This window comes from Piliocolobus tephrosceles, chromosome 17, assembly GCF_002776525.5.
Source record: "Piliocolobus tephrosceles isolate RC106 chromosome 17, ASM277652v3, whole genome shotgun sequence".
NCBI classification, from domain to species: domain Eukaryota; kingdom Metazoa; phylum Chordata; class Mammalia; order Primates; family Cercopithecidae; genus Piliocolobus; species Piliocolobus tephrosceles.
The window spans coordinates 28,578,454-28,606,246 of NC_045450.1; the positions used below are offsets into that span (position 1 = coordinate 28,578,454).

The 27,793-nt window shown below is 53.5% G+C and overlaps 2 protein-coding genes across 7 annotated transcripts in view; both read left to right on the top strand.

The window, feature by feature from the left end:
- The first annotated feature begins 153 nt into the window (after positions 1-153).
- ORAI3 (ORAI calcium release-activated calcium modulator 3) lies at positions 154-6,096 on the top strand. The gene is made up of 2 exons (XM_023191247.2): positions 154-638; positions 4,314-6,096. The coding sequence occupies exons 1-2, from the start codon at positions 411-413 to the stop codon at positions 4,971-4,973; spliced, it is 888 nt and encodes a 295-aa protein (XP_023047015.1). The 5' UTR covers positions 154-410; the 3' UTR covers positions 4,974-6,096.
- Positions 6,097-8,431: 2,335 nt separating this feature from the next.
- SETD1A (SET domain containing 1A, histone lysine methyltransferase) overlaps positions 8,432-27,793 on the top strand; it is a 28,345-nt gene continuing 8,983 nt past the window's right edge. Inside the window, exons 1-14 of one of the 6 annotated variants that reach the window (XM_026455410.2) lie at positions 8,432-8,553; positions 8,666-9,134; positions 9,882-10,046; positions 10,256-10,351; positions 12,444-12,714; positions 14,844-14,965; positions 15,204-15,433; positions 15,719-16,568; positions 16,707-17,492; positions 17,989-18,165; positions 18,605-18,692; positions 20,627-20,784; positions 20,928-21,015; positions 22,684-23,025. In XM_026455410.2, coding sequence (XP_026311195.1) covers positions 9,897-10,046; positions 10,256-10,351; positions 12,444-12,714; positions 14,844-14,965; positions 15,204-15,433; positions 15,719-16,568; positions 16,707-17,492; positions 17,989-18,165; positions 18,605-18,692; positions 20,627-20,784; positions 20,928-21,015; positions 22,684-23,025 — 3,358 coding nt within the window. In that variant the 5' untranslated portion in view covers positions 8,432-8,553; positions 8,666-9,134; positions 9,882-9,896. The other 5 variants (XM_031934479.1, XM_026455409.2, XM_026455413.1 and 2 more) reach the window with 5 other exon arrangements.

The following is a 27,793-nucleotide window of genomic DNA, read 5'->3' on the forward strand; positions in this document are numbered from 1 at the left end:
TGGACACCTGGGGTATCCAGCTGTATCTTGGAGGTGGCTGTGGCTGGTGTGCACCTCGGTGGGGTCCGGGCGCTTGGATGATGATCTTGGTGGGTAGGGGTCGCGGGGAATCTCTGTGGGCCCGGGACCACGGGGACTCGGTCCCCGGCTCCACCCCATCATGTGGCCAGCCCGGCTCCGCCTCTGCCCCAGTTCCTGTTTCGGCCTCCGCTGTCCCGCTCCGGCCCCTGGGGCTCCCCGCAGACGCCGCTCTTCCTGCTCCGCTGGGGCCGCCTCTTCCTGGGCGCCCGCCGCCTGCATCCTGCTTGTCTTATCGAGGGATGGGGCCGCCCCTGGGCTTGAGCCGGCCCGGCTGGGGCCCCCGAGGCGCCTCCGCCCAGTAGTGACCGCCTGGTGCCGCCGCCCCCAGGATGAAGGGCGGCGAGGAGGACGCGTGCGAGCAGGCCCCGCTGAACCCGGAGGGCGAGAGCCCTGCAGGCTCGGCCACGTACCGGGAGTTCGTGCACCGCGGCTACCTGGACCTCATGGGGGCCAGTCAGCACTCGCTGCGGGCGCTCAGCTGGCGCCGCCTCTACCTCAGCCGGGCCAAGCTCAAAGCTTCCAGCCGCACGTCTGCCCTGCTCTCGGGCTTCGCCATGGTGAGGGGCCGGGAGGGGGCACACACGGTGGGGCAGAGCACGTGGGGGACACAGGTTGGGGGGGGAAGTAAACAGGTCCCAAGGGAGACAGGGCAGAGGGGGCTTTCGTCAAGGGGGAAGGAACAAGGTCCCAAGGGACTGAGCAAGTCCCTTCTTACGGATGTGTGTGTACAGGGGCCCTCAGGAGATGGGGCCACCGGAGGACACTAAGGTCCTAAAGGTGTCATAGAGGGAGTGGGGTGAACAAATCACCAGTGGGCCCGACTGCAACGATAAGGCAGAGTGGTTCAGACGGAGCCTGTGCCTGGTAGAAGTGGTTCTTAAGTCCCAGTGCCAGCTTCAAAGGCAGGTCAGCTGGGTGGGGGCTGCATCAACAGGCAGGGGGGCTCGAAATGGATCAGCTGGGTGGCAGGGTCACCCAGCTGAAGTTGGGCCCGTCCCAGGGAAAGTGGCCACTCTCCAGCGGGCCCAAGGGGTGCTAGTGTCAACCAGGAAAACTGACAAGAGATCATGCCCGGGAGGGAGCCGCTGGGGAGAAGGCCCATGAGGAAGCTGATAAGCGATTCTCAAGCTGATAAACCACAGGTGCAGGAGGACGGTGTCGGCTAACGGTCTGTCCCAGCGGTGGCCTCACAGGAAGTGGGACGGAGGGAGGTCCCAGGGTGAGGATCAACAGACACAGTCCTGGCTCCTCCCTGCTTGTGGCCAGCTATGTGACCCTGGACAGGCCTCCACCCCCCTTGCAAGCCAGTGGGAAACTGTGAGATCATGGAGGGTGCGCCCTCTGTAGCCCGCCAAGTACCCGCCCCAGGGTGAGCCAAGCATGCCAGAGCAGGCCACTCACCAAGGATGGCTCAGACTAGCCTGCTAGTCCAATTGGACAGGTGTGGAAAGCAAAGGTCTCGCCTCTGGGCAGGAGTGAATGAACTGGGACCCAGGGTTGCTGCTCTGTTAGTCTGGGGTTTCCCCACCATCACCCCAGGAAAAAGAAGAAAGTGAGCTGCAGGAGGTACTTTGGGGAACGCACTCCTGTGGGGATGGATATCAGAGGCGGTTGGGGTAGGGACCATGGAGTTAGGCGATCTGGGCTAGTTCCTGCCCCATCTGTGTCATAACCTCCATATTTGAACAATGACAGGGAAACTCTCTAACCCTAAGGGTCATCATAAGCCTATGGTCTTCTACATGGGTTCCCAGAATCCACAGACCAGCTTACCTTTCCTGATGGGGGGCATCACCTGGGGACAGGGCGTTGGTGCCCCTTCATCTACACAGCCTGCAGAGGGAAGGGAGCAGCCACCTGAGCTGAGGAAGGTCAACCCCGTGGTCCAGCCTGTTCCCAAGGAGACAATCCCTCTACAGCAGAACATGCAGGTTGCTGGGGTGACAGCTTAAGGGCCCGAGCCTTCTCTGCAGGAGTAAGGGGCTGGAGGTTTAGGTTCTGGGGGCAGGACTGGCTGCAGTCCTAGCAGGGGAGACCGAGGCTGGACCAGGCTCTGGGAGAAACCAGGACTAAGCCTGGCCCAGATCCCTGTCTGTGGAAAACACCTCCTGACACCTGCCATGGCCCAATTTCCCAAAATACTCAGCCCTGTTTTCCTGCCTCCACCCGCCAGCCTCTACACCTACCTTCTTCTTTCCCCAGGCCCAGAGCAATCGAATGGACCCTACAAGAACCAGGGATGGGGAGAGAGTGGGATTCTGAAACTCAGGTGGCCTAAGTTGGAACAGCATTATACAAATTGTATCCAGCTGTCACTAAGCACCAGGCATTGCCCTCAGTGCCTTTATGTACATCATCTGTTAGCCTACGAAGTGGGTACTACTACTCTGGCCATTTTACAGATGAGGAAACTGAGTATCAGAGATGTTAAGACACCTGCCCAAGGTCCCACAGCAAGTAAGTGGCAGGATTTGAGCCTAAGCAGTCTGGTTCCAGACTCCAAATTTATACATTCCTAGAATAGGTTCATCAACTTAAATGTCTGCAAAGGGCCAGGCAAGTAATATGGATGCCAAGTTGGCTGGGTAGGGACTAGCAAGCAAGAGACCCCCTGACATCGAGGGTGATGGCTCACACCTTTCATCCCAGCACTTTGGGAGGCCAAGGCAGGAGGATCGCTTGAGCCCAGGAGTTCAAGTCCAGCCAGCCTGGGCAACATAGCAAGACCTGGCATCTACAAAAAAAAAAAAAAAAAAAAAAAAAAGAGAGAGAGAGAAACCCCATGACCTTTCCAAGGGGAGCAGCCTTGACTGATTTGAGCTGATAGTTGCCGTGCAGGAACGCGGGCCAAGTGTGGCCAATTCTTCCAAGTTTTCAAGGGGATCTGGAAATAGGGATATAAGAACTCTCTTGAGTTTTACAAGTTGGCAACATCTTCCATTTTTTAAGAAACACACTGTGTGAGCCAAGCAAAACACGTCTGCAAGCTGGAAGTGGTCCACAGTGTGCCGATTTGTAAACTCTGTCCTCAGATTTTAGCACTCACTATAGCAAGAATAGCAAACACGTGTTGTACATAGTGCTTACTCTGTGCCTGGCCTGTTCCTTTCCTCTGCCTTTCCTTTTCCTTTCCTCCCTCCTTTCCTTCCTCCCTTCCTTCTTTCCTTCTTTCTTCTTTCTTTCTTTCTTTTTTTTTTTTTTGAGACAGAGTCCCACTTGTCCTTGTCGCCCAGGCTGGAGTGCAGTGGTGTGATCTCGGCTCACTGCAACCTCTGCTTCCTGGATTCAAGCAATTCTCCTGCCTCAGCCTCCAAAGTTCCTGAGTAGCCAGGATTACAGGCACATACCACCACGCCCAGCTAATTTTTGTATTTTTAGTAGAGACAGGGTTTCACCATGTTGGCCAGGCTGGTCTTGAACTCCTGACCTCAGGTGATCCACCCGACTCGGCCTCCCAAAGTGTTGGGATGAAAGGCGTGAGCCACCATGCCCAGCCCATTTCATGTATATTTCACTTAATGTTTATACCAACCCTACAAGGCAGGGAGGTGCTGTTATCAATCTCCATTTCCAGATAGGAAATTGAGGCACACAGAGAACTGACTTGCTCAAGATTACACAGCTCGAGCACAGAATAAGCCCAGGCAGCCCAGCTCCAGAATCTGCTGTTTGATCCCTATGCAGTAAACCTGTCAGAAGCATGTCATCCAGCCCTTTTTTTTTTTTTCCGAGACAGAGTCTTGCTCTGTCGCCCAGGCTGGAGTGCAGTGGTGTGATCTTGGCTCACTCAAACTTCTGCCTCCTGGGTTCAAGCAGTTCTCCTGCCTCAGCCTCCCGAGTAGCTGGGATTACAGACATGTACCACGATGCCCAGCTAATTTTTGTACTTTTAGTAGAGACAGGGTTTTGCCATGTTGGCCAGGCTGGTCTCAAACTCCTGACCTCAGGTGATCCACACACTTTGGCCTCCCAAAGTGCTGGGATTCTAGGCTTGAGCCACCGCGCCTGGCCATCCAGCCCTCTTGATAGGCAGGTGGGGAAACCAGAACAGAACAGAGCCTTTGCAAAGCTGTCCATTCGTTTACTCAACAAGAGACTGAATGTCTCTGCTTTCTACCAGGCACAGTTCCAGGTCCTAGGGATATGTATCAGTGATGTATCCCAATAGGCGGAAAAAATCTCTACAGTTGAGGAGGTTATGGGAGTCAGTCCATCCCCTCTTGTCCCTGCAGGTGGCCATGGTGGAGGTGCAGCTGGAGAGCGACCACGAGTACCCGCCAGGCCTGCTGGTGGCCTTCAGTGCCTGCACCACTGTGCTGGTGGCTGTGCACCTCTTTGCACTCATGGTCTCCACGTGTCTGCTGCCCCACATTGAAGCTGTGAGCAACATCCACAACCTCAACTCTGTCCACCAGTCACCACACCAGAGACTGCACCGCTACGTGGAGCTGGCCTGGGGCTTCTCCACTGCCCTGGGCACCTTTCTCTTCCTTGCCGAGGTTGTCCTGGTTGGTTGGGTCAAGTTTGTGCCCATTGGGGCTCCCTTGGACACACCGACCCCCATGGTGCCCACATCCTGGGTGCCCGGGACTCTGGCACCAGTGGCTACCTCCCCTAGTCCAGCTTCCAATCTCTCACCATCCTCTGCATCCACAGCACCGTCCCAGGCTGAGCCAGCCTGCCCACCCCGGCAAACCTGTGGTGGTGGGGGGTCCCATGGGCCAGGCTGGCAAGCAGCAATGGCCTCCACAGCCATCATGGTACCTGTGGGGCTCGTGTTTGTGGCCTTTGCCCTGCATTTCTACCGCTCCTTGGTGGCACACAAGACCGACCGCTACAAGCAGGAACTAGAGGAACTGAATCGCCTGCAGGGGGAGCTGCAGGCTGTTTGAGGCTGGTGTTAGCCACCGCTGCAAGCACTGCCTCCCTCCCGGGTCTGCAAGAGGCCTCAGGAGCCTACAGACCTCATTCCCCCCATCCCCTGGCTGGAGCCACTTGCAGTGGCCACTGTCAGGCAGAGTTCAGATTCCTGCCTGCAGGGTCCTCTGGGCTGGGCCTTGGGGTAGCTCCCACATTCCCAGGGATTTTCCCCATCAGTCTGTCCCTTGGGTTTTGCAAGCTATTCTGCACCTGGGCTGGCCTCAGTTGAAGGATTATGCGGTAGATATAGGGGAGGCAGGGAGAGCTTGTGGGACCTTCGGTGCTGACCTTAGCCACCATTTCCATTCCTATACAGGATGCGAAGATCAGAAGGCAGCCAACCCTTGGTTTAATTTTTTTTTTTTTTTTTTGAGACAGAGTCTCTCTCTGTTGCCCAGGCTGGAGTGTAGTGATACAGTCACGGCTCACTATAGCCTCAACTTTCCAGGCTCAAAAGATTCTCCCACCACAGCCTCCCAGGTAGTAAGTAGCTGGTACTACAGGTGTGCACTGCCACACCCGACTAATTTTTTTGTATCTTTTGTAGAGACGGGGTTTCGCCACGTTCCCAGGCTGGTCTCAAACTCCTGGGCTCAAGTGAACCTCCTGCCTTGGCCTCCCAAAGTGCTGGGATTCCTTGCTTTATTTCTGTAGAATCTATTTTATGGTTGGCATTTTGGGGGAAGATTCTGATGGGTTCTACATTCTTGCTTTAGTTGTTGTAGAGGGATTTGGGTGTTTCTACCCCAGGCATTGGTCTAGCTTTTCCTACAATGAACCTATCTTTGGAGGTTGGAGCTCCCCACCTTCCCCCACCGTGGTGACCTGTGGCCACTCGCAGGAGGGATGGTGCCTGACCCACTGCCACGCTATGCAGTGACCCACCACGCTATGCACCAAACTTGTTCTCCCCCCCTGGCCAGGGCTGGGATCTTTAGAGACTGACAGCCTCTGCCTCAGGCCTGAGTCCTTAGCAAGGGTTAGGTGAGGAGGTTTTAAGGGAGAAGGTCCAGTCCTTAGCCCTTGGAATACAAAGCTTTTCTGACACTGAATTTGGATGCACCTTGTTTTATATAATAAATCATGTTTCACAGATGTCTCTGTTGCTGTGAATGGGATGCAGGGCAGGCCTTCTTAGGATAACTTTACTTGTTCCCAAGAGCTGGGTGGTGGCAAGTTTGGGTAGACAGGACCTGGGAGGGGAGTGGGTTTCAGGTGTAACCCTGTCAGATGCTAACAAGAGCCAACAGCTTCTGAATGGGGAGAGTTATTCCAAGGCTACAGGCTTTGAACTCTTGTCCCTGAGTTCAGAGTCTCTATCTCTTCCACTGAGTTTTATTTATTTATTTATTTAGAGATGGAGTCTTGTGTTGCCCAGGCTGGAGTGCAGTGGTGCGATCTCGGCTCACTGTAACCTCTGTCTCCTGGGTTCAAGCAATTCTCCTGCCTCAGCCGAGAAACCTGAGTAGCCGGGATTACAGGTGTGCGCCACCACACGTGGCTAATTTTTGTATTTTTAGTAGAGACGGGGTTTCGCCATGTTGGCCAATCTGGTCTCAAACTCCTGACCTCAGGTGATCCACCTGCCTTGGCCTCCCGAAGTGCTGGGATTACAGGCGAGAGCCACTATGCCCAGCCCTCCCTGAGTATTTAGTATAGGTTTTTCTTTCTTTTTGAGACAGACTTTTACTTTTTTTTTCTTTTTTTTTGAGACAGAGTCTCACTCTGTCTCGCACTGTCGCCCAGGCTGGAGTGCAGTGGCATGATCTCAGCTCACTGCAAGCACCACCTCCCAGGTTCATGCCATTCTCCTGCCTCAGCCTCCTGAGTAGCTGGAACTACAGGTGCCCGCCACCATGCCCAGCTAATTTTTTTGTGTTTTTAGTAGAGACAGTGTTTCACCGTGTTAGCCAGGATAGTCTCAATCTCCCGACCTAGTAATTCACCTGCCTTAGCCTCCTAGAGTGCTGGGATTACAGGCATGAGCCATCGCACCCGGCCAGAATGCAGCTGTGCAATCTCAGCTCACTGCAGCCTTGACCTCCCAGGCTCATGAGCCTACCATCTCAGCCTCCCAAATAGCTGGTACCACAGGCATGTGCCACCAACCCAGCTAATTAATTTTTTTTTTTTTTGTAGAGAGGAGGGTCTCACTATGTTGTCCAGGCTGGTCTTGAACTCTTGGGCTCAAATCATCCTCCCACCTTGGCCTCCCAAAGTGCTGAGATTACAAGTGTTAGCCACTGCACCTGGCCTCAAGTTTCTTTCTTGAGCAACTACCACATACTAGGGGCCTTTCGTAGGTTATCTTATTTAACTCCCCCAACACCTCAAGCGTTAAGCCTTTATCATTTTCATTTCAGAGATAAGGAAACAGGCCCAAGAAGGCTGAAGATCTTGCCCAAAACCACACAGTTAGTCCATGAAACTGAACTTGGACTATCTTTACCCCTTACATGGGAATCTCTCTTTGATTTGAGAAAAGGAACCAGTGCCTTTCAACTAGAACAGAAAGGAATCTGATCTCAACACCTATGCCTCCACGTAAATTAATTTTTTCAGGCTTATTTCCCTCAAAATTTTAGTCCTAATCTTCTTCTATCTTGTGGTGTGAGACCTTGGATAAGTCTCCCTTCCACCTTTTCCTATTACTTAAAATGGTGAATTTGCATAAACCAGGCTCTAAGGGTCTTTTCTGCACTGTTCGGCTGTCTACAAATTGACATCCAAGTTTAAAGGAAGACTCCGAAACTTAGAGAGGTCAATGGCTTGCCCAAGGTCATATAGCGAGGGCTTGATGTACACATGTCAGGAGCCTGGGGCATCCTCAGCTCAGGAAAGGGGGCCTCCTGGGAGTGCCGGCGTCCACATGGGATCAAAAGGGTGCTCAGCCTTAAGAAGACCTCAGCCCGAGTTTTAGGTGTAGGCCTGGGCCGCTGCTGCCCTCGTGCGGAGGGATCCCGTGAGCATACGACGCCACAGCCAAAGAAGCGGGCACTTGAGACCATGACGCCAGGAGGACACCAGTCCAGTCCCGTTCCTGTAGGACCTCGTTTACTATTACAGGGCCCATTTAAGGGCACTTAGGCCCCACTAGGCTCATCAGAAAACCTTGAAGCAGTCCCTGGATTTAACCACTAATGGTGGGTTTGAGTACGGCAAAGTAGGGCACCTTCTACAGGCCTCTCTCTCCCCATCTGGCAAATGGGCATCCTAAGCAGCCAGACACCCAAGGACGATAACGGGAAGGAAAGGCACCCTGCATTTATGTGCGAGGCGGGGCAAACCGCCTGAGTCACCGCTCACGGTTGTGTTTTTCCACCTCCCGGCCGCCCCTCCCATCCGGATGAGTCCTGGTGGGTCCTCCCGGAGGCGCCCCCTAGTCCCTTGCTCCGCACGCCCTGACCACGCCCCTTGACTCGGCCCCGCCCACAGCGGAATCCGCAGATTCGCCAGGCCGGATCCTCACAATTCCTCGGGTCCCTCAATACTCGGCTGAAAATTATCATCGGACTCTGACAGGAGCTCTGGGCTGGAGGCATTTTCCCCAGGGTCAGAAGCGGGCTATCCTCTCACTTGGGCCAGTAAGAAAAATCCAGAAAAAGTTGTCGATTCTGCCAGCAGGGATTGGCTAACGGGCCGTTATTTTCTTGACTCCACCAAGGCGGATGAAGGGGAGGCTGCGGCTAAGGCCGGGAACAGTGGCGAATCTGCAGCCTCTCAGACTTTGGCCGTGCAAGGAAGGGACGGGGAAGAGGAGCAAAGCGGCGCGCATCCTGTCCAGCGATTCGCCCCGCCCGCCCGGCGAATCTGCGTCTCCCGAACGCGCCACTGAAGCTTCCCCAGCGCTGGCTGGCCTCCTCCCCTCTGCCCCGCCCCTTTTCCTCAGGGACTAGTCGCAGCTTTCGTCGCCGCCGATTCGTCAAGCGTCCCGGGCCGCAGCATCTGGATCGTCGTGGCGAAGCCGACTCTCCGGGGGATGCGGCCAATCTCCAGGCTCCCTGGGCCGCAACTCCCGAGCCTCCCCGGGCGCCGGCCGAGACGAAGCCGCTACCCCCGGCCCCGTGGGTCCCCCGGCAGCGCCTGTGGCGAAAGTGCGAATGCAGACCCTGTGCCCGCTGGGCCTCGCGCAGGTGGCGGTGGTGTTTGGTGCGCGCGCCGGGGAGGTGGTGGTGGGGGGGCGCCGCCGCCGCCACCGCTGCGGGGCCGGGTCTCGCGCTGCCGCCGCCGCCGCCTCGCGCCGCTGAGGTGCCGCGCGGGGTGGGGGGAGGGGAGCCGCTCGCCAGGAGCGGGTGAGTGGGGCTGCCCGGCGCGCGTGCGCGGAGACCTGCTTGGGGGTGCAGAACGCGCCGGGGCGGGAGGAGAGGGCAGCGGCGCGCGTTCCCCCCACCCCCCGCCCGGATTCGGGGTCGAAGCCGGGTCTCGGTCTCGGTCTCGCGGTGTTTCCAACGCCCCGAAGAGGTGCCACCTTTCGGCCGGAGGATCGGGGCGCGGGGACGCGAGCGGGTGTGTGGGAGCCGTGGCCGGGCTCGGCCCGGGCCGCTGGCCGGTGAGGAGGCGGGAGGGGGCGGGGCCTGCAGGAGGCGGGGGAGGGGTCTTGCGCCGAGGCCAAGTGGGGCGCGCGCTAGGGAGAGCGGGAAGGTAAGGGGGCTCGAGACGGGCCTGGGGGCCTGACAGTAGAGTTGGGAGATGGAGAGAGGCTGGGTTGTTGTGGCGAGACAGACGGTACTTGGGGGAGAATCCGGGGGAGCCCCGGGTCAGGGTGAGGGGTGGAAACTGGAGTGATGGGAGAATCTGGAATCGGGGCTGGCCAGTGAGGAAAGGCAGGGGAATCAGGCCCAGGTCGTGACCCTTCTTGCGTATCCCCCTTTCCCTAACAGTGTAAATGAGCAAAGATGGATCAGGAAGGTGGGGGAGATGGGCAGAAGGCCCCGAGCTTCCAGTGGCGGAACTACAAGCTCATCGTGGATCCTGCCTTGGACCCTGCCCTGCGCAGGCCTTCTCAGAAGGTGTACCGCTATGACGGAGTCCACTTCAGTGTCAACGTGAGTGCCCAGGCCTTTGCTTGCCATCCGGGGAGCTCCAGGTGCCCCTGGCCTCTGTGATTCTGTTCAGCACCTAGAATGGTAGCCTGCCTTCTTGAAAGTGGGCAGTTGAACCCATGTTTTGCATGTGCGTGTCCAGATGGGCTTCTTAGAGCTCCCCAGCCTGGATTCACCCTGAGCTCTCTTTCTGCTACTGCTTTCCTTCCTAGGACTCAAAGTATATACCAGTCGAAGACCTCCAAGACCCCCGTTGCCATGTCAGGTCCAAAAACAGAGACTTTTCCCTCCCAGTCCCTAAGTTTAAGGTACGTGTCTGCTGGGCTTCTAGTGTGGTAGTCCTAAGAGGGTATGGAGGATGCGTCTTGGCACTATAGCTGAATAAAAAGGGTTTCCAATGAAAGGGTCTCAGCCAGATCTAGCAACCTCTGAGGCTGTAAGACTCAGTTGTTCTGGACAGGAGATACACTTAATCTTCTAGAAAGGTACAGGTCAGGTGTTCTACGTGTATCTCTGGTGGCTGGGGTGTTGACTTCTTGAAGGGTGAGGTAAAGACTGTTTAGCTGCTAAACGTATCACTGTGTATTCCTAGACAGTGCATAGCACACAACAGTGGGATCTCACAGTTCCTTGACAGTCAAGGGAAGTGACAAGGCCACTGCCTACCTGGATTGCACTGTTCCCCAACTCTCATTTGGCGATGTCATTTCCATCTTGTTTCCTTCGAGGACTCCCATTCCCCACCCTAGGCAGGATATTTTTCAGGCCTCGAACTGGTCCTGGAACACTGGTGGTTCTTCATTTCCTTTTCTGATTCTTTATTCTTCCTTTCTAAATAAATTGTCTGTGGGGTCCCTTCATTCTTCTTCTTCACCTTTTTTTAAATTTACTTTGTACCCTTTACTTGGACAATCTCTTTCACACCTACAGCTTCAACTAGTACCTAAATTTTGATGACTTCCAAATATCTGTTTCCAGCCGACATCTCCAGGCTTATATGCCTGGTAGGGGGAGAGTTTCATTTGGAGGCCACACAGATGTCTCAGAATTAAGAGATTTAAAATAAATTATCTACCCCCTTAACCTATCTCTTTCATTTTCTCTCTGCTCATACGTGGCAGTAACATCGACTCAGCTGCATAGCCTGGCAGCCTTTGATTCTCTCCTTTTCTCTCACAGTCGGTCACCAAGTCTTCCTGGCTCTTTTCCTTTTTATTCTTCATCTTTCTATTCCCATTGCCATGTAACGTAGACCTTGGTCTATGTTATTCACTATTCATTTCACCTGTTCTTCTTGCCTTCGTTCTTTCCTCTGTTTCTCCTCTGCCTTGCTGTCATTTGTCTCTTTGGCTCACTGCTTTTCTAATTTCCTTTTGTTACCAAGTCCATGTTTTGGGGCATTGACATGTATGGTTATTGATCTGGCCAAGCCTTATCCTCTGACTTAACAGCACATCCCTGTGTTGCATCCACACCATATGCTTTGCAGTTTTTCGAAAACACCAAGTTGTTTTATACTTCCATGTCGTAGGGGTCCTTGTCATTTGATGGAATGTTAATCCCCAAATCTCAGTAAGAATGACACCATCTTTATGAATTCTTCCCTGATTATACTCTGTACAAAGGTTTCCTTCTCTGGGTTCCAGAATACCATGTACACGTCCGCTGCCACTGAGTCATGTTGTGTTTGTATGTGCATGTCTTGCTACTTTTCTGTACGGGAATCTCTTCCTTTCTAGCTCTGTATTTCCAGTGCCTGGTTCATGGTAGTTACCTAATAAAGGCTGAGCTGGGGAATCATCGCTTTGCAGCTCGTTCTCTCCACGTATGTTTATTCCTCAGTATGTACATTTCTTTCTTTCTTTCTTTTTTTTTTTTTTTTTTTGAGACTGAGTCTCGCCTTGTTGCCCAGGCTGGAGTGCAGTGGTGTGATCTCGGCTTAGTGCAACCTCTGCCTGCCAGGTTCAAGCAATTCTCCTGCCCCAGCCTCTTGAGTAGCTGGGATTACAGGTACCCACCACCATGCCCAGCTAAATTTTTTTTTTTTTGTATTTTTAGTAGAGACAGAGTTTTATCATGTTGGACAGGCTGGTCTTGAACTCCTGACTTCTGGTGATCCATCCACCTCATCCTCCCAAAGTGTTGGGGTTATAGGCGTGAGCTACCACACCCGGCCTAGTTTGCACATTTCTGTTCTTAATTCTTGCTGTTATTCTATGGTGAGAAGAATTCAGGGAAAAGGGGTCAGGTCTGATGGATCCCTTATTGTAGGCCCCTTCCCTTGCCCGTCACTTTCCTGGATCTCTCTCTTGACTTCATGGAGCTTGCTGAAGTTTCCTGAAGGACAAAGGAACAGTGGTCAGTGTTGAGACCCCATACCAACTCCTGTTCTTTCCCCAGCTGGACGAGTTCTATATTGGACAGATTCCACTGAAGGAAGTGACTTTTGCAAGGCTGAATGACAACGTGCGGGAGACCTTCCTGAAGGATATGTGCCGTAAGTACGGCGAGGTGGAAGAGGTAGAGATCCTCCTTCACCCCCGTACGCGTAAGCACCTGGGCCTGGCCCGTGTGCTCTTCACCAGCACTCGGGGTGCCAAGGAAACAGTCAAAAACCTCCACCTTACCTCCGTCATGGGCAACATCATCCATGCCCAGCTTGACATCAAAGGTGAGGACTCCTCTGCCTGCCACTCAGGCTTGGCCTCCAACGGAGGTTGTACATGCAAATGCCTGTCAGGGTCAGGCAGGCACCCAGGGTCATGATCTGAAACTGTTGGGGCTAGTTGTGTTTCTGAAATCAGATCAGATTTTAGAGTGGAATTATGGTGCATGGATGTGTGTGTGTGGTGTCTCCAGCAAGGTCGGGCAATAGGCCATAATCAAGCACATAACTATCTGTAAAAAAAAAAAAAAAAAAAAAAAAAAAAAATCATATGAAGGGTTGTACTAGGTAGGATGAATAGATTGTAGTAAATCAGCCCAGGTCAGGTTGGTTGGTTGGTTGGTTTTTGAGACAGGATCCTGCTGTGTCACCCAGACTGGAGAGCAATGGCGTGATCTTTCCTCATTGCAGCCTCCAACTCGTAGGCTCAGCCACCCCAGCCTCCTGAGTAGCTGGGATTACAGGCACGCACCACCACACCTGGCCAAAATTTTTTTATTTGCAGAGATGAAGTCTCACTACACTGCCCAGCCTGTTTTTAATTTTTCTTTCTTTCTTTTTTTTTTTTTGAGATGGAATCTCGCTCTGTCACCCAGGCTGGAGTGCGGTGGGGCACAATCTTGGCTCACTGCAACCTCCACCTCCCAGGTTCAAGCGATTCTTCTGCCTTAGCCTCCTGAGTAGCTGGGATTACAGGTGCGTGCCACCACGCCCAGCTAATTTTTGTATTTTTAGTAGAGATAGGGTTTCACCCTGTTAGCCAGGCTGGTCTTCAACTCCTGACCTCAAGTGATCTGCCTGCCTCGGCCTCCCAAAGTACTGGTATTACAGGCGTGAGCCACCATGGCTGGGCTCTTTTTAATTTTTCTGTATGCTGTTCTATAACCTATATAGGTTTTAATGCCAGATTCTCAGAAATACTGGATTTTCTGGGTTTTTTGGTTTGAAAATTTGAGATAGTAAAGGAGCTGTGAATGCAAGCGAGGTGGTCTGGGCTTCTGTGTTGAGTGATGGGGAGCAGTGGGGTCTGTGGCGAGCTGCAGATTGCAGTATTGTCTGAAGGAGGCAGCCGTTAGTAGGCACTGGCCAGTTTGCAAGTGGGAATGAGGTTTAACATTCCTGAATTTGATTCGTAAAAGAAAGCCAGCCATCCTGGCTAACACGGTGAAACCCCGTCTCTACTAAAAAAATACAAAAAACTAGCCGGGTGTGGTGGCAGGCATCTGTAGTCCCAGCTGCTCGGGAGGCTGAGGCAGGAGAATGGCGTAAACCCGGGAGGCGGAGCTTGCAGTGAGCTGAGATCCGGCCACTGCACTCCAGCCTGGGCGACAGAGTGATACTCCGTCTCAAAAAAAAAAAAAAAAGCCAGGGCCAGGCATGCGGTGGCTCACGCCTGTAATCCCAGCACTCTGGGAGGCCAGGGTGGGCGGCTCACCTGAGGACAGGAGTTCGAGACCAGCCTGGTCAACATGGTGAAAACCCATCTCTATTAGAAATAAAAATTAGCCAGACGTGGTGGTTCACGCTTATAATCCCAGCCACTCGGGAGGCTTAGGCATGAGAATCACTTGAACCTGGGAGGTGGAGGTTACATCATGCCACTGCACTCCAGCCAGAAATATGGGTTTTTGTATGAAATCTCATGGTTTTAAAATACCATGTTTCCCTCTTCACAAGGTGTTTCTGAGGTGTTCACAGCGCCTGCAGGCTCCGTTAGTCTCCAGGTTGCTCTTCTGCAGGCTTTAGTTTACAGGATAAAGAGCATGGGGTGATCGAGCTTCTGGGTTTGAATTCCAATTCTTTTGCTGACCAATTCTGTGACTTTGTGTAGGTCACTTTTAAGCCTGTAGAACAGAGATACTGATGCTTCCCTTCTGGTGATCCAGCATGGGTAAAATAAGTAGAAGTGTTTTTGGTAAATTGTGAAGTGTCGTAATATATGTTGTTTGTGGTAGTTCAGAGGTAGAGATGAGATAGAAGATCCCAAAGGTAGAGTTGTGGGAGAACTGAAATCCTGAAACCCAGACTCCAAGAAATTGTAGGAAACTTGAGGCCTGAGAAAGAAGCAGGAATACCAGATCAGGAAGGAGTTAGCGTCTCCATCTGACAATTGGTTCCCATTTCCCTCCCTCCAGGACAACAACGAATGAAATACTATGAACTAATTGTCAATGGCTCCTACACCCCTCAGACTGTGCCCACTGGGGGCAAGGCCCTGAGTGAGAAGTTCCAAGGCTCGGGTGTAGCCACTGAGACGGTGAGAAGCTTGTGGCTGCCACAGCCCCTAGCCATGTGGGCATGGTGCCCGGGTGCCCGGAGCAGAAGCAGTCTTCGGGAGGTTCCGGGCTTCCCTGTTAAACATAAGAAGAGCCAAGCAAAGCTACTGAGATGCTTTCGAAAGACAGGGAAATAGGATTCCTGGTTTGGGGAAGGGCAGGTTTTCAAGTGGTGTCTTGAGCCTATTCCTCTCTCCTTGCCCTGCTCTGTCGCTCCAGGCTGAATCCCGCCGTCGCTCTTCCTCCGACACTGCTGCCTACCCAGCAGGCACCACTGCGGTGGGTACTCCTGGCAACGGCACCCCCTGCTCCCAGGACACAAGCTTCTCCAGCAGCCGACAAGATACCCCATCTTCCTTTGGCCAGTTCACCCCTCAGTCCTCCCAAGGAACCCCCTACACGTCTCGGGGCAGCACCCCCTACTCTCAGGACTCCGCCTACTCCAGCAGGTACAGAGCAGACCCTGCCTGGGGCCCCGCCCGCAGAGTCTGGGAGCTGCCACTGGGAAGAAGAAGCCCAGAGTCTCTCCAAGAGGGAATTGGAAATAATTTGTCCCAGTTTTTCTGTGGATTCAGTCAACAAATTGCTGTCCTCAGGGAACACATTAGCTAGGAACCCAACATATAGCTCTTCTTTTGAGGGCAGCCTAGAGGGGCTTTGGGCCCTGGGACCCAGGACGCTCTGGTTTGGTCGTAGAGAGCTGAGCCCACCTAACTCCCCTGCTTCTTCTCCAGCACCACTTCAACCTCCTTCAAGCCCCGGCGGTCAGAGAACAGCTACCAAGATGCCTTTTCCCGCCGCCACTTCTCTGCATCTTCAGCCTCCACAACCGCCTCCACGGCCATCGCCGCCACCACTGCAGCCACCGCAGCATCCTCCGCCTCTTCCTCCTCTTTGTCCTCATCCTCCTCGTCATCTTCTTCCTCCTCGTCCTCTCAGTTTCGTAGTTCTGACTCAAACTACCCAGCGTATTATGAAAGCTGGAATCGCTACCAGCGCCATACTTCCTACCCACCACGCCGGGCCACGCGGGAGGATCCCCCTGGAGCCCCTTTTGCTGAAAATACAGCTGAGTGCTTCCCACCTTCCTATACCTCCTACCTGCCCCCCGAGCCCAGCCGGCCCACCGACCAGGACTACCGGCCTCCTGCCTCAGAGGCTCCACCCCCGGAGCCTCCAGAACCTGGCGGAGGCGGGGGTGGAGGAGGGCCCAGCCCTGAGAGAGAAGAAGTTCGGACTTCCCCCCGCCCAGCCTCACCTGCCCGCTCCGGCTCCCCAGCCCCAGAGACCACCAATGAGAGCGTGCCCTTCGCCCAGCACAGCAGCCTGGATTCCCGCATCGAGATGCTGCTGAAGGAGCAGCGCTCCAAGTTTTCCTTCCTGGCCTCTGACACAGAGGAGGAGGAAGAGAATAGCAGCGTGGGCCTTGGGGCCAGAGATGCAGGGAGTGAGGTGCCTTCTGGATCAGGGCATGGGCCCTGCACACCCCCTCCAGCCCCAGCTAATTTTGAGGATGTGGCACCTACAGGGAGTGGGGAGCCAGGGGCTACTCGGGAGTCTCCCAAGGCAAACGGACAGAACCAGGTGAGATTGGGGTCAGCCAGAGGAGGCACCTGGGCTCTGGGAGTCAGGGTTGGGCCTACGGGAGAGGGAAGGGAACCAGACGAGAAAGTAAGGTTTGGGACAACAGAAGCCTTCTGTGACCCTCCTCTGCCCCCGCAGGCTTCTCCATGCTCTTCCGGAGACGACATGGAGATCTCCGATGACGACCGGGGTGGCTCACCCGCTCCGGCCCCGACACCCCCTCAGCAGCCTCCGCCGCCTCCCCCTCCCCCGCCTCCTCCTCCTCCCTATCTGGCGTCCCTTCCCCTTGGTTACCCTCCCCACCAGCCTGCCTACCTCCTCCCACCCAGACCTGATGGGCCGCCGCCCCCTGAGTACCCCCCACCTCCTCCGCCACCCCCGCACATCTATGACTTTGTGAACTCCCTGGAGCTCATGGACCGACTTGGGGCTCAGTGGGGAGGGATGCCTATGTCCTTCCAGATGCAGACCCAGATGTTAACCCGACTCCATCAGCTGCGGCAGGGCAAGGGATTGATTGCCGCCTCAGCTGGTCCCCCCGGTGGGGCCTTTGGGGAGGCCTTCCTCCCATTCCCACCCCCCCAGGAGGCAGCCTACGGCTTGCCCTATGCTCTGTATGCACAGGGGCAGGAGGGCAGAGGGGCATACTCGCGGGAGGCCTACCACCTGCCCATGCCCATGGCAGCCGAGCCCCTGCCCTCCTCCTCAGTCTCGGGAGAGGAGGCCCGGCTGCCACCCAGGGAAGAAGCAGAGCTGGCAGAGGGCAAGACCCTCCCGACGGCAGGCACCGTGGGCCGTGTGCTCGCCATGCTGGTCCAGGAGATGAAGAGCATCATGCAGCGAGACCTCAACCGCAAGATGGTGGAGAATGTGGCCTTTGGAGCCTTTGACCAGTGGTGGGAGAGCAAGGAGGAGAAGGCCAAGGTGAGGCCAGCACCTGGGACCAGGGAGCCCTGGGCTATGCAGGAGGAAATGAGCCTCTGACTCCTCCAGGCTGCACAGCTCAGAGGAGACAGGTAACGGAGGCGAGTGGAGAGAGGCCGCAGGCCCTCAGGGCCGCCCTGACTGGGCAGGGGAGTTGGGGGCACAGAGAAGCAGGCACAGATGAGCCTGGGAGGCAGCAGAGCTTTGTCCTGGTTCCATTGTTTGGTTGCTTGTGGTGGACAAGGCCCTTAGGTCTCTTCAAACTTTGGTTTCATTTTGCCATTTGTGAAGTGGGAATAGTGGCTGTTTCTTAAGGCTGGTGGGCGAAATGAGCAGACTTTTGAGAAAATGCCATGTGGGGGCTGGGACAGGTGTGACCAAGATATGGAGCAGCAAGTAGATGCGTTCTGTATTCCTGGGGTCCGGGAGTAGGTCTCAGGCAGGAGGGAATGCCTGGGTTCTGGGCGCTGGGGCTCAGCCCCACTGCTGCCTGCAGCCATTCCAGAACGCGGCCAAGCAGCAAGCCAAGGAGGAGGATAAAGAGAAGACAAAGCTGAAGGAGCCTGGCCTGCTGTCCCTCGTGGACTGGGCCAAGAGCGGGGGCACTACGGGCATCGAGGCCTTCGCCTTTGGGTCAGGGCTGCGAGGGGCCCTGCGGCTGCCTTCATTCAAGGTACTCAGAACTGTCGTTTTGTGGGGTAGGGTGGGGAAAGGGAGGGGGTGCCCCCTTCCTTGAGGTAGGGGTGGTCAGGAATTATGAGCATTTGAGCTCTTTTTTTTGTTTGTTTTTTGAGACAGAGTGTTGCTCTGTTGCCCAGGCTGGAGTGTGGTGGAGCTCACTGCAACCTCCGCCTCCCGGGTTCAAGCGATTCTCCTGCCTCAGCCTCCTGAGTAGCTGGGGTTACAGGCGCCCGCCACCATGCCCGGCTAATTTTTGTATTTTTAGTAGAGCTGGCGTTTCACTATGTTGGCCACGCTGGTCTTGAACTTCTAGCCTCAGGTGATCCACCTGCCTTAGCCTCTCAAAAGTGCTGGGATTACGGGAGTGAGCCACCGTGATCTGCCTGAGTATTTGAGTTCTAAACGAGCCCCATCTTTTCCCCATCCCCCAGGTAAAGCGGAAAGAGCCATCAGAAATTTCCGAGGCCAGTGAGGAAAAGAGGCCTCGTCCTTCCACTCCTGCTGAGGAAGATGAAGACGGTGAGCAGGGTCAGGCATAAGGAGAAGGGGTGGTCTGTGTGGGTTCTGATGGGAGAGCAAGGGTCGGGGATGAAGGGGTTGGGTCGTTCTGAGGGCAGAGCCAGATGGAGGTGCAGGGTTGAAATGCAGCAGTTCTGAGAGGTGTGGGGTACACCAGGTAGGGTTATCCCCGGATTGTAGTTGCAGGTCTTCCTCTGATCTGCTGATTTACATTTTCTGGATTTTGGGTTTTTCCACCCATGAAATTCAGTGTCTGGCATCACAGAATTCCAAGTTAAACGAGGCATCTCCCCAAGTTTCCCACCTGATGCTCATGCCCTCCTACCACCTTCCTCCTAGTGTGCTTGAGTTTCAGCCCTTGCTTGATAGCTACCATGGCCTGGAAACTTCCCCACTGAGTCAGATCTGCTTTTCTGGAGACCCACTGGCCCTCATACTCTTTTCTTGGGCTAGGCATAACACATCAGCTGCCGCTTCCACCCGACCAGAAAATGATACAAGATCAAATGGGCAGGACATATTTAAAACTGTGTGGGCTGGGCACAGTGGCTCTTGCCTATAATCCCAGCACTTCAGAGGCTGAGGCAGGAGGATCACCTGAAGTCAGGAGTTCAAGACCAGCCTGGCCAACATGGCACAGCCTTGTCTCTACTAAAATTACAAAACAGCCAGGCATGGTGGTGTTCACCTGTGATCCCAGCTACTTGGGAGGCTGAGGCACGAGAATCACTTGAACCCAGGAGGTGGAGGTTACAGTGAGCCAAGATTATGCCATGGTACTTCAGCCTGGGTGATAGCGTGACACTGTGTCTCAAAAAAAATATATATATATATATATGTATTTTTATGTATATATATTTTGTATATGTATTTATACATGTATATATATTTGTGTATATATGTGTATATATGTAGATATGTGTATATATGTACATATGTGTACATATGTGTATATATATGAAGGCCAGGCACGATAGCGCTCACCTGTAATCTCAGCATTTTGGGAGGCTGAGGTGGGCGAATCACGAGGTCAAGAGATCAAGACCATCCTGGCCAATGTGGTGAAACCCCGTCTCTACTAAAAATACAAAAATTAGCCAGGTATGGTGGCGGGCGCCTGTAGTCCCAGCTACTCGGGAGGCTGAGGCAGGAGAATTGCTTGAACCCGGGAGGTGGAGGTTGCAGTGAGCCAAGATTGCGCCACTGCACTCCAGCCAGGCGACGAAGTGAGACTCCATCTCAAGAAAAAAAAAAAACATACACACACACACACACACACACACACACACACACATACAGCTGTATATATACCTGAAGTCAGGAGTTCAAGAGCCTGGCCAACATGGCACAACCCTGTCTCTACTAAAAATACGCAACAGCCATGTGTGTGTGTATGTATGTGTGTGTGTATATATATAGTGTGTATGTGTGTATATATATGTATGTGTGTGTATATATATATAAAGGCCAGGCACGATGGCTCACGCCTAGCACTTCAGGAGACTGAGGCAGCAGGATCGCTTGAACTCAGGAGTCTAATACCAGCCTGAGCAACATAGGTTGACCCTGTCTTTACAGAAATTTTTAAAAATTAGCTGGGTGTGATAGCATGGCCCTTTATAGTCCCAGTTACTCAGGAGGCTGAGGCAGGATGATCGCTTGAGCCCAGCAGGTTGAGGCTGCAGTGAGCTGTGATCATGCCACTGCACCCCAGCCTGAGTGACAGAGCAAGACCCCGTCTCAAAAACAAAAACCAGACTATGAAACATGAGGTAACTGTGAGGTGTTTGCGTTTCTCTGGTGAGCTTCCAAATTCTCATCTGTAAAATGAAGACCATCAGGAAGATTGGTAATAGTGTCTGTAAAGCCATTGCGCAGGGCAAGTATCTTGTGGTTGATGGTAAATTTCCCCAACTACCACTCTGCTGGCCTAGACCCTGAGCGAGAGAAGGAGGCTGGAGAGCCTGGACGTCCGGGGACCAAGCCCCCGAAGCGAGACGAAGAACGAGGCAAGACCCAGGGCAAGCACCGCAAATCCTTTGCTCTGGACAGTGAAGGGGAGGAGGCGTCCCAGGAGTCCTCCTCGGAGAAGGTGAGGGCCTGGGCGCTGGCTCCCGGCTGAAGCCTGCTTCCCCGTAGCCAGCATCTCTGTGGTTGGAGCCCAGGCAGCTGTGTCTGGTGGAAGACCAGTTGTCCCTTTCCTGTTGTTAGTCCCCATTTGTCCTTTTTCTTAAGGATGAGGAGGATGACGAGGAAGATGAGGAAGATGAAGATCGAGAGGAAGCTGTGGATACCACAAAGAAGGAGACAGGGGTGTCGGATGGTGAGCACAGACAGCGGAATCGACTTTGGGCTCGGAGGAGGGGTTCGGTTGCTTGGCTAGCCCTTTTCTGAGCCCACATGACCTTCCTGCTGGGCTTGTGGGTCACCTTTGCCCTCTGTGAGGGCATCTGTTTGGGCCACATTCTTAGGAACCCTTGGCCCCTTGACAGCAATAAGCTCAATGCTCAAAATGCTCCCTCCTGCTTTCTCTTCTGCTGAGACATAGCTGTCCAAAAGGACAGCCTGGAAGAATCTTTTTTTTTTTTTTTTTAAATGAGAGTCTCACTCTTGTTGCCCAGGCTGGAGTGCAATGGCGCAGTCTCGGCTCACTGTAACCTCCGCCTCCTGAGTTCAAGCGATTCTCCTGCCTCAGCCTCCCTAGTAGCTGGGATTACAGGCACCTGCCACCACACCCAGCTAGTTTTTTGTATTTTTAGTAGAGACAGGGTTTCACTATGTTGGCCAGGCTGGTCTTGAACTCCTGACCTCAGGCGATCCACCCACCTCAGCCTCCCAAAGTGCTGGGATTACAGGCGTGGGCCACCACACCTGGATTTTTTTTTTTTTTTTTGGAGACAGAGTCTCGCTTTGTTGCTCAGGCTGGAGTGCAGTGATGTGATCTTGGCTCACTGCAACCTCCACCTCCCTGGTTCCAGCGATTTTCCTGACTCAGCTTCCCAAAGTGCTGGGATTACAGGCGTGAGCCACCACACCTGGCTGATTTTTGTATTTTTAGTAGAGATGGGGTTTTATCATGTTGGCCAGGCTGGTCTCGAACTCCTGACCTCAAATGATCCACCCACCTCGGCCTCCCAAAGTGCTGGGCTTTCTGGTGTGAGCCACTGCACCCAGCCTCTTGCAGCAGTCTTGACTGATTTCCCTGTCTCTGTTTCTGTCCTTCTCCCTCTATTCCAGTTCATTTTCCAAACTGCTTATAGAATCTCTTTCCTAAAATGCACCCCTGACCCTGTGACTTCCTTCCATAAGGTCCTTCCTGACAACCTGTTCTCCGCAGGGTGTCCCCCCAGCCCAACACTGTGGGCCGTTTTTATCTCCTGGCCCTGCTGTGTTCAGCTCCATCTCACCCTCCTCCAGTACCCTTCCCAGCTGCCACCACCACCTTCTAGTCTAACTTACCCAATTCTGTTCCTCAAAAACTGTGAAATTCTTCAGTTTCTTTGAGCCCTTCCCATACACGAGCAGTCTCAGAGTATAGAACCTGTTGTGTTTTTTAAGCTTTTCAGCCCAGAATCCTTTTTCACCCAGTCCTTCATCCAGACTGAGTCCCAAGACCCACTTTGGGAAGGTTCGAGTGCCAGAGCAGCCTGCTTGCCAGTCTCCAAGTCTCTGCTTCCTCTGACCTCGGACATCCCTGTGTAGTCCCCATGTCTGCGTAGTGGACTCCTTGTCTTTGAGTTCACCTTGTCCCCCAGGATACCTTCCCTGTTGGGCCTCTTTAGACAGAGTCTGGGGCTTCCTTTGGCATCCTCCCCACGTGCTGATGTTTATCTCACAGTGAAAATGGTTTGCTTATGCAGCTCCTTGGTCTGTTGGACTTCCCTGTCCCTAGCCCAGAGCCCAGCATCCACAGCAGGGAGTGAGTGAGGAGCCCACGGCTGACCAAGTGAGGTCTGCCCACCTCTCCTGACTGCCCCTTCTGGATTTCCAGGTGAGGACGAGGAAAGCGATTCGTCCTCCAAATGTTCTCTGTATGCTGACTCAGATGGCGAAAATGACAGCACATCGGACTCCGAGAGCAGCAGCTCTTCCAGCTCCTCCTCCTCCTCCTCCTCATCGTCCTCGTCCTCCTCGTCCTCTTCATCCTCTGAGTCCTCCTCTGAAGATGAAGAGGAAGAGGGGCGGCCAGCAGCCCTTTCCTCAGCCTCCCCGCCCCCCAGGGAAGTCCCAGTGCCCACACCAGCACCTGTGGAGGTGCAAGCGCCAGAGAGGGTTGCAGGCTCCCCAGTCACACCCCTGCCCGAACAGGAGGCATCTCCAGCAAGGCCTGCAGGTAGGTGCCACAGGGCTGTCGGTTGGATCTGTGTGTGTGTGTGTGTGTGTGTGAGAAAGAGAGAGAAAACAGTGGTGCTTTTTTTTTTTTTTTTTGAGACGGAGTCTCGCTCTGTCGCCCAGGCTGGGGTGCAGCAGTGGCCAGATCTCAGCTCACTGCAAGCTCCTCCTCCCGGGTTTACGCCATTCTCCTGCCTCAGGCTCCCAAGTAGCTGGGACTACAGGCGCCCGCCACCGTGCCCAGCTAGTTTTTCGTATTTTTTTTAGTAGAGACGAGGTTTCACCATGTTAGCCAGGATGGTCTCGATCTCCTGACCTCGTGATCTGCCCGTCTCGGCCTCCCAAAGTGCTGGGATTACAGGCTTGAGCTACCACGCCTGGCCTACAGTGGTGCTTGCATTTATTGTGTACAAGTGTGTGACTTTATTAGAAAAACATACAAAGAGGCCGGGCGCGGTGGCTCAAGCCTGTAATCCCAGCACTTTGGGAGGCCGAGACGGGCGGATCACGAGGTCAGGAGATCGAGACCATCCTGGCTAACACGGTGAAACCCCGTCTCTACTCAAAAATATGAAAAACTAGCCGGGCGAGGTGGCGGGCGCCTGTAGTCCCAGCTACTCGGGAGGCTGAGGCAGGAGAATGGCGTGAACCCGGGAGGCGGAGCTTGCAGCGAGCTGAGATCCGGCCACTGCACTCCAGCCTGGGTGACAGAGCAAGACTCCGTCTCAAAAAAAAAAAAAAAAGAAAAGAAAAACATACAAAGAAATTTCACCATCTCCTGTCATTCCCTTCTGGAGACATTGTCTGACACACTCAAACTGCACTGTCATGGTGGTTTACAGAACCCCAGGATAAGCTGGCTACTAAAGTAAAATGGGTTGGTCTCCTGTCAAGTAAATTAACGAGAAAGTGCCCAATTGAGTAAGTTCTTCCTCCTAATTTTTCTTAAGCCTGTTCTTCAGTGAGTAGTGAATAAGTGCAGGTGATTAAATGGGCAAATAGGTAGAAAACAAGTATGAACATTAACACAGAACTTGGTTCTAGCTGCTTTCCTTTGTGGATTTGTTGTTATACTCTAGCACGTTGGCATAGCTTAGCCTGCTGTGGGAACCGCTTTTTCAAGCAGTAGGTATTTATTGAGTGCTCATTGCAGCCAAACAGTAGGTGCAGGGGATGGGATCTTGAGCCTTGCAGGCAGCGTTCTCACTCTCATCAAGCTTACAGTCTATAGAGAAAGACATCTTCATTGAGTAAGAAATACATAGGCTGGGCATGGTGGTTCACGCCTGTAATCTCAGCACTTTGGGAGGCCGAGACAGGCGGATCACGAAGTCAGGAGATCGAGACCATCCTGGCTAACACGGTGAAACCCTGTCTCTATTAAAAAATACAAAAAAATTAGCCGGGCGTGATGGTGGGCGCCTGTAGTCCCAGCTACTTGGGAGGCTGAGGCAGGAGAATGGCGTGAAACTTGGAGGCAGAGCTTGCAATGAGCTGAGATTGCTCCACTGCACTCCAGCCTGGGCAACAGAGCGAGACTCTGTCTCAAAAAAGAAAAAAAAAAAGACCAGCCTGGGCAACATGGTGAAACCCTGTCTCTACAAAAATTAGCCAGGCATGGTGGCACACGCTTGTGATCCCAGCTGCTTGGGAAGCTGAGGTGGGAAGATCGCTTGAGCCCAGGAGGCAGAGGTTGTAGTGAGCCAAGATCACACACCACTGCACTCCAGCCTGGGTGGCAGAGCGAGACCCTGTCTCAAAAAAAAAAAAAGAATACCTAGGAAAACCTGTGGTTACAAACCATGAGAAGCACCAGGAAGAAGTGCAGGGCAGCCAGCCGGAGCACACCTGCAGAAGGAGGAGGGCTTCCGACTGAGGTACTGCTGAGCTGAAGTCTGGGCAAAGCAGGCAGCACAGCTGGCTTAGCATGTGCCAAGGCCCTCCAGCAGGGGAAGCAGCGGGTTCGAAGACCTGGGGAAGAAAGCCGACCCTCCAGAGGGTTGAGCACAAGGAGGTGGTGGGGTGGCTGAAACTGGAGAGGTGAGTGAGGGTTGGGCCCAGCAGACGTATAGGCCAGCCATTGTCAGGAATTTGGCCTTTATTTTGAAGTAGAAAGCCATCAGAGGAATGACATGGTCATATGTGTGTTTCAAAAAAATGTAGTGCAGAGAAAGCTTGGAAAGGGGCCACAGTGGAAGTAGGGCGCCTCTTAAGTGGCTGTTGTAGAATACAAGGCGAATTGTGGTGGTAGCTTGGATTTAGGTAGATTGGACAAGGATGGATCAAATAAGTCAGTGTTCAAGATGTGCTATGAACTTTAGGAGGCCGAGGCAGGCACATCACTTGAGGTTAGGAGTTCGAGACCAGCCTGGTCAACATAGTGAAACCACATCTCTACCAAAAAATACAAAAATTAGCCAGGTTTGGTGGTGTGTGCCTGTAGTCCCAGCTACTTGGGAGGTGGAGGCACGAGAATCGCTTGAACCCGGGAGGTGGAGGTTGCAGTGAGCGGAGATCATGCCACTGCATTCCAGCCTGAGTGACAGAGTGAGACTCCCATCTCAAAAACAAGATGTGCCGTGAAGATGTATGTGGCCTTCCTGGGGTCTCCCAGTTGCATGTTGTTGAGAATCCATGGTCTGAGATAGGCAGCGCCCACAGGAAGACCTCCTCACACTGATGCACTCGACTAAGCTCCAGACTCCGTGAGAGGGGTGTTGAGGCTCTCATTACACCTCAGATGACTCTCCAACCTCTCCTGGGCCCACTGGGTAGCAGAAGGGCCTATGGGGTCACCGGCAGGTCAGAAGGCATGGCTCTTAGTCCTCTTCCATTCTCATCAGAGCAGGAAGGAGAGGGGCTCACCATATCTGCATTTCAGAAAGCCCATTCTAGCAGGAGGAGGAGAGATTTGGAAGAGGGGGGGAAGGAGGTGGGTGACATGAGGTTTGAAAGGATTCTGGTGAGCTTTAATGGCATGAACCAAAGCCGAGGGGTTCTAATGTGGCAGAAGAGTGGAGTAGAAATGGGGGTGAGGATTGGAGGGAAATTTAGGAGGTAGGATGACTTGGTTAAACTTCTCCCGGAAAAGAAACTCGGGAAGAAAATCAGGATTAGGAAGAAAACTGATGAGTGTAGTTGGGGTAGCGTTTTAGATGCCCCTGGGGCTTCCCGGTGGAAACAGTGGCCGTTGGATCCATGGTTCTGGGGTCTGGAAAGAATGGTAGGCCGGATATGAGATCGATGCTTAGGTCTTGGAAGTACAGCAGTGAATTCACTTGCAGACCCAGGTAGGCGAGTGGAGGGAGAGAAAAGGCAGAGCCTTCCCGTCCTCTGGGAGCAGTAGGCAAGCAGGGCCTGAGGAGGCTGAGAGGGGTGACCAGAGGCGAGAAGGGAAGCAGGTAGTGGAGAGGTTCTGCAAAGGAGGGAGTGGCCTTGTATCACCAGACCACCAGCAAGGCTGAGATAGGCAGTATCTGTTGGATTTGACAGTTACGAGGTCATTGGTGACCTTATCAGTTTCAGTTGAGTGGTTCAGACTGAAGCCAAGTTACAGGGTGTTAAGGAATGAGGGGAGCGGAGTTTTCTGGAAGGGTGGACCATTGTTGCTGAGATAAAAAGGAGAGTTGGGGCCAGGGGCAGTGGCTCACACCTGTAATCCTAGCACTTTGGGAGGCTGAGGTGGGCATATCACTTGAGGTCAGGAGTTCGAGACTAGTCTAGCCAACATGGTGAAACCTTGTCACAACTAAAAATACAAAAATTGGGCTGGGTGCAATGGCTCATGCCTGTAATCCTAGCACTTTGGGAGGCTGAGGCAGGCTGATCACAAGGTCAAGAGATCAAGACCATTCTGGCCAACACCAACATGGTGAAACCCCATCTCTACTAAAAATACAAAAACTAGCTGGGCGTAGTGGTGCACACCTGTAATCCCAGCTACTTGGGAGACTGAGGCAGGAGAATCGCTTGAACCTGGGAAGCGGAGGTTGCAGTGAGCCGCGATTGTGCCACTGTACTCCAGCCTGGTGACAGAGTGAGACTGTCTCAAAAAAAAAAAAAAAAAAAAAATTTGTCGTGTGTGCTGGCAGGCACCTGTAATCCTAGCTGCTCAGGAGCCTGAGGCAGGAGAATCACCTGAACCTGGGAGGTGGAGGCTGCAGTGAGCTGAGATCGTACCACTGCACTCCAGCCTGGGTGACAGCAAGACTTTGTCTCAAAAAAAAAAAAAAGGAGAGTTGGGGGTTGTGACATCAGCTCCCATGTGTCAGGTACCTATGTGTGCCAGGCTCTGGGCATAGCATGTTGACAATTCATTGAATCCCCAATCCCCACAACCTCCTTTTTTTTTTTTTTTTTTTTTCCCTGAGACGGAGCCTCATTGTGTTACCCAGGCAGGAGTGCAGTGATGCAGTGATGCAACCTCAGCTCACTGCAACCTCTGCTTCCCAGTTTCATGCAATTGTCCTGCCTCACCTTCCCAAGCAGTGGGATTACAGGTGCACGCTGCCACGCCTGGCTAATTTTTGTATTTTTAGTTGAGACAGGTCTCACCATGTTGCCCAGGCTGGTCTCAAACTCCTGACTTCAAGTTATCAGCCCACCTTGGCCTCCCAAAGTACTGGGATTATAGGTGTGAGCCACTGCGCTTGCCCCACAACCTCCCTATGATTCCCATTTTGTAGATGAGGGCTTCAAGGCTTAGTGAGGTGCAGGAATAAGCTCAACGTTACCCAGCCAGAGTTGGAGAGAGAGCAAGAAGAGAGGGC

What these genes read in the sequence shown, in the direction of transcription:
- ORAI3 (XM_023191247.2), top strand. Translation starts at nt 411, where the DNA reads ATGAAGGGCGGCGAGGAGGACGCGTGCGAGCAGGCCCCGCTGAACCCG. An exon ending in TGCTCTCGGGCTTCGCCATG is followed by an intron (nt 639 to 4,313) that starts GTGAGGGGCCGG and finishes TTGTCCCTGCAG; the next exon opens with GTGGCCATGGTGGAGGTGCA.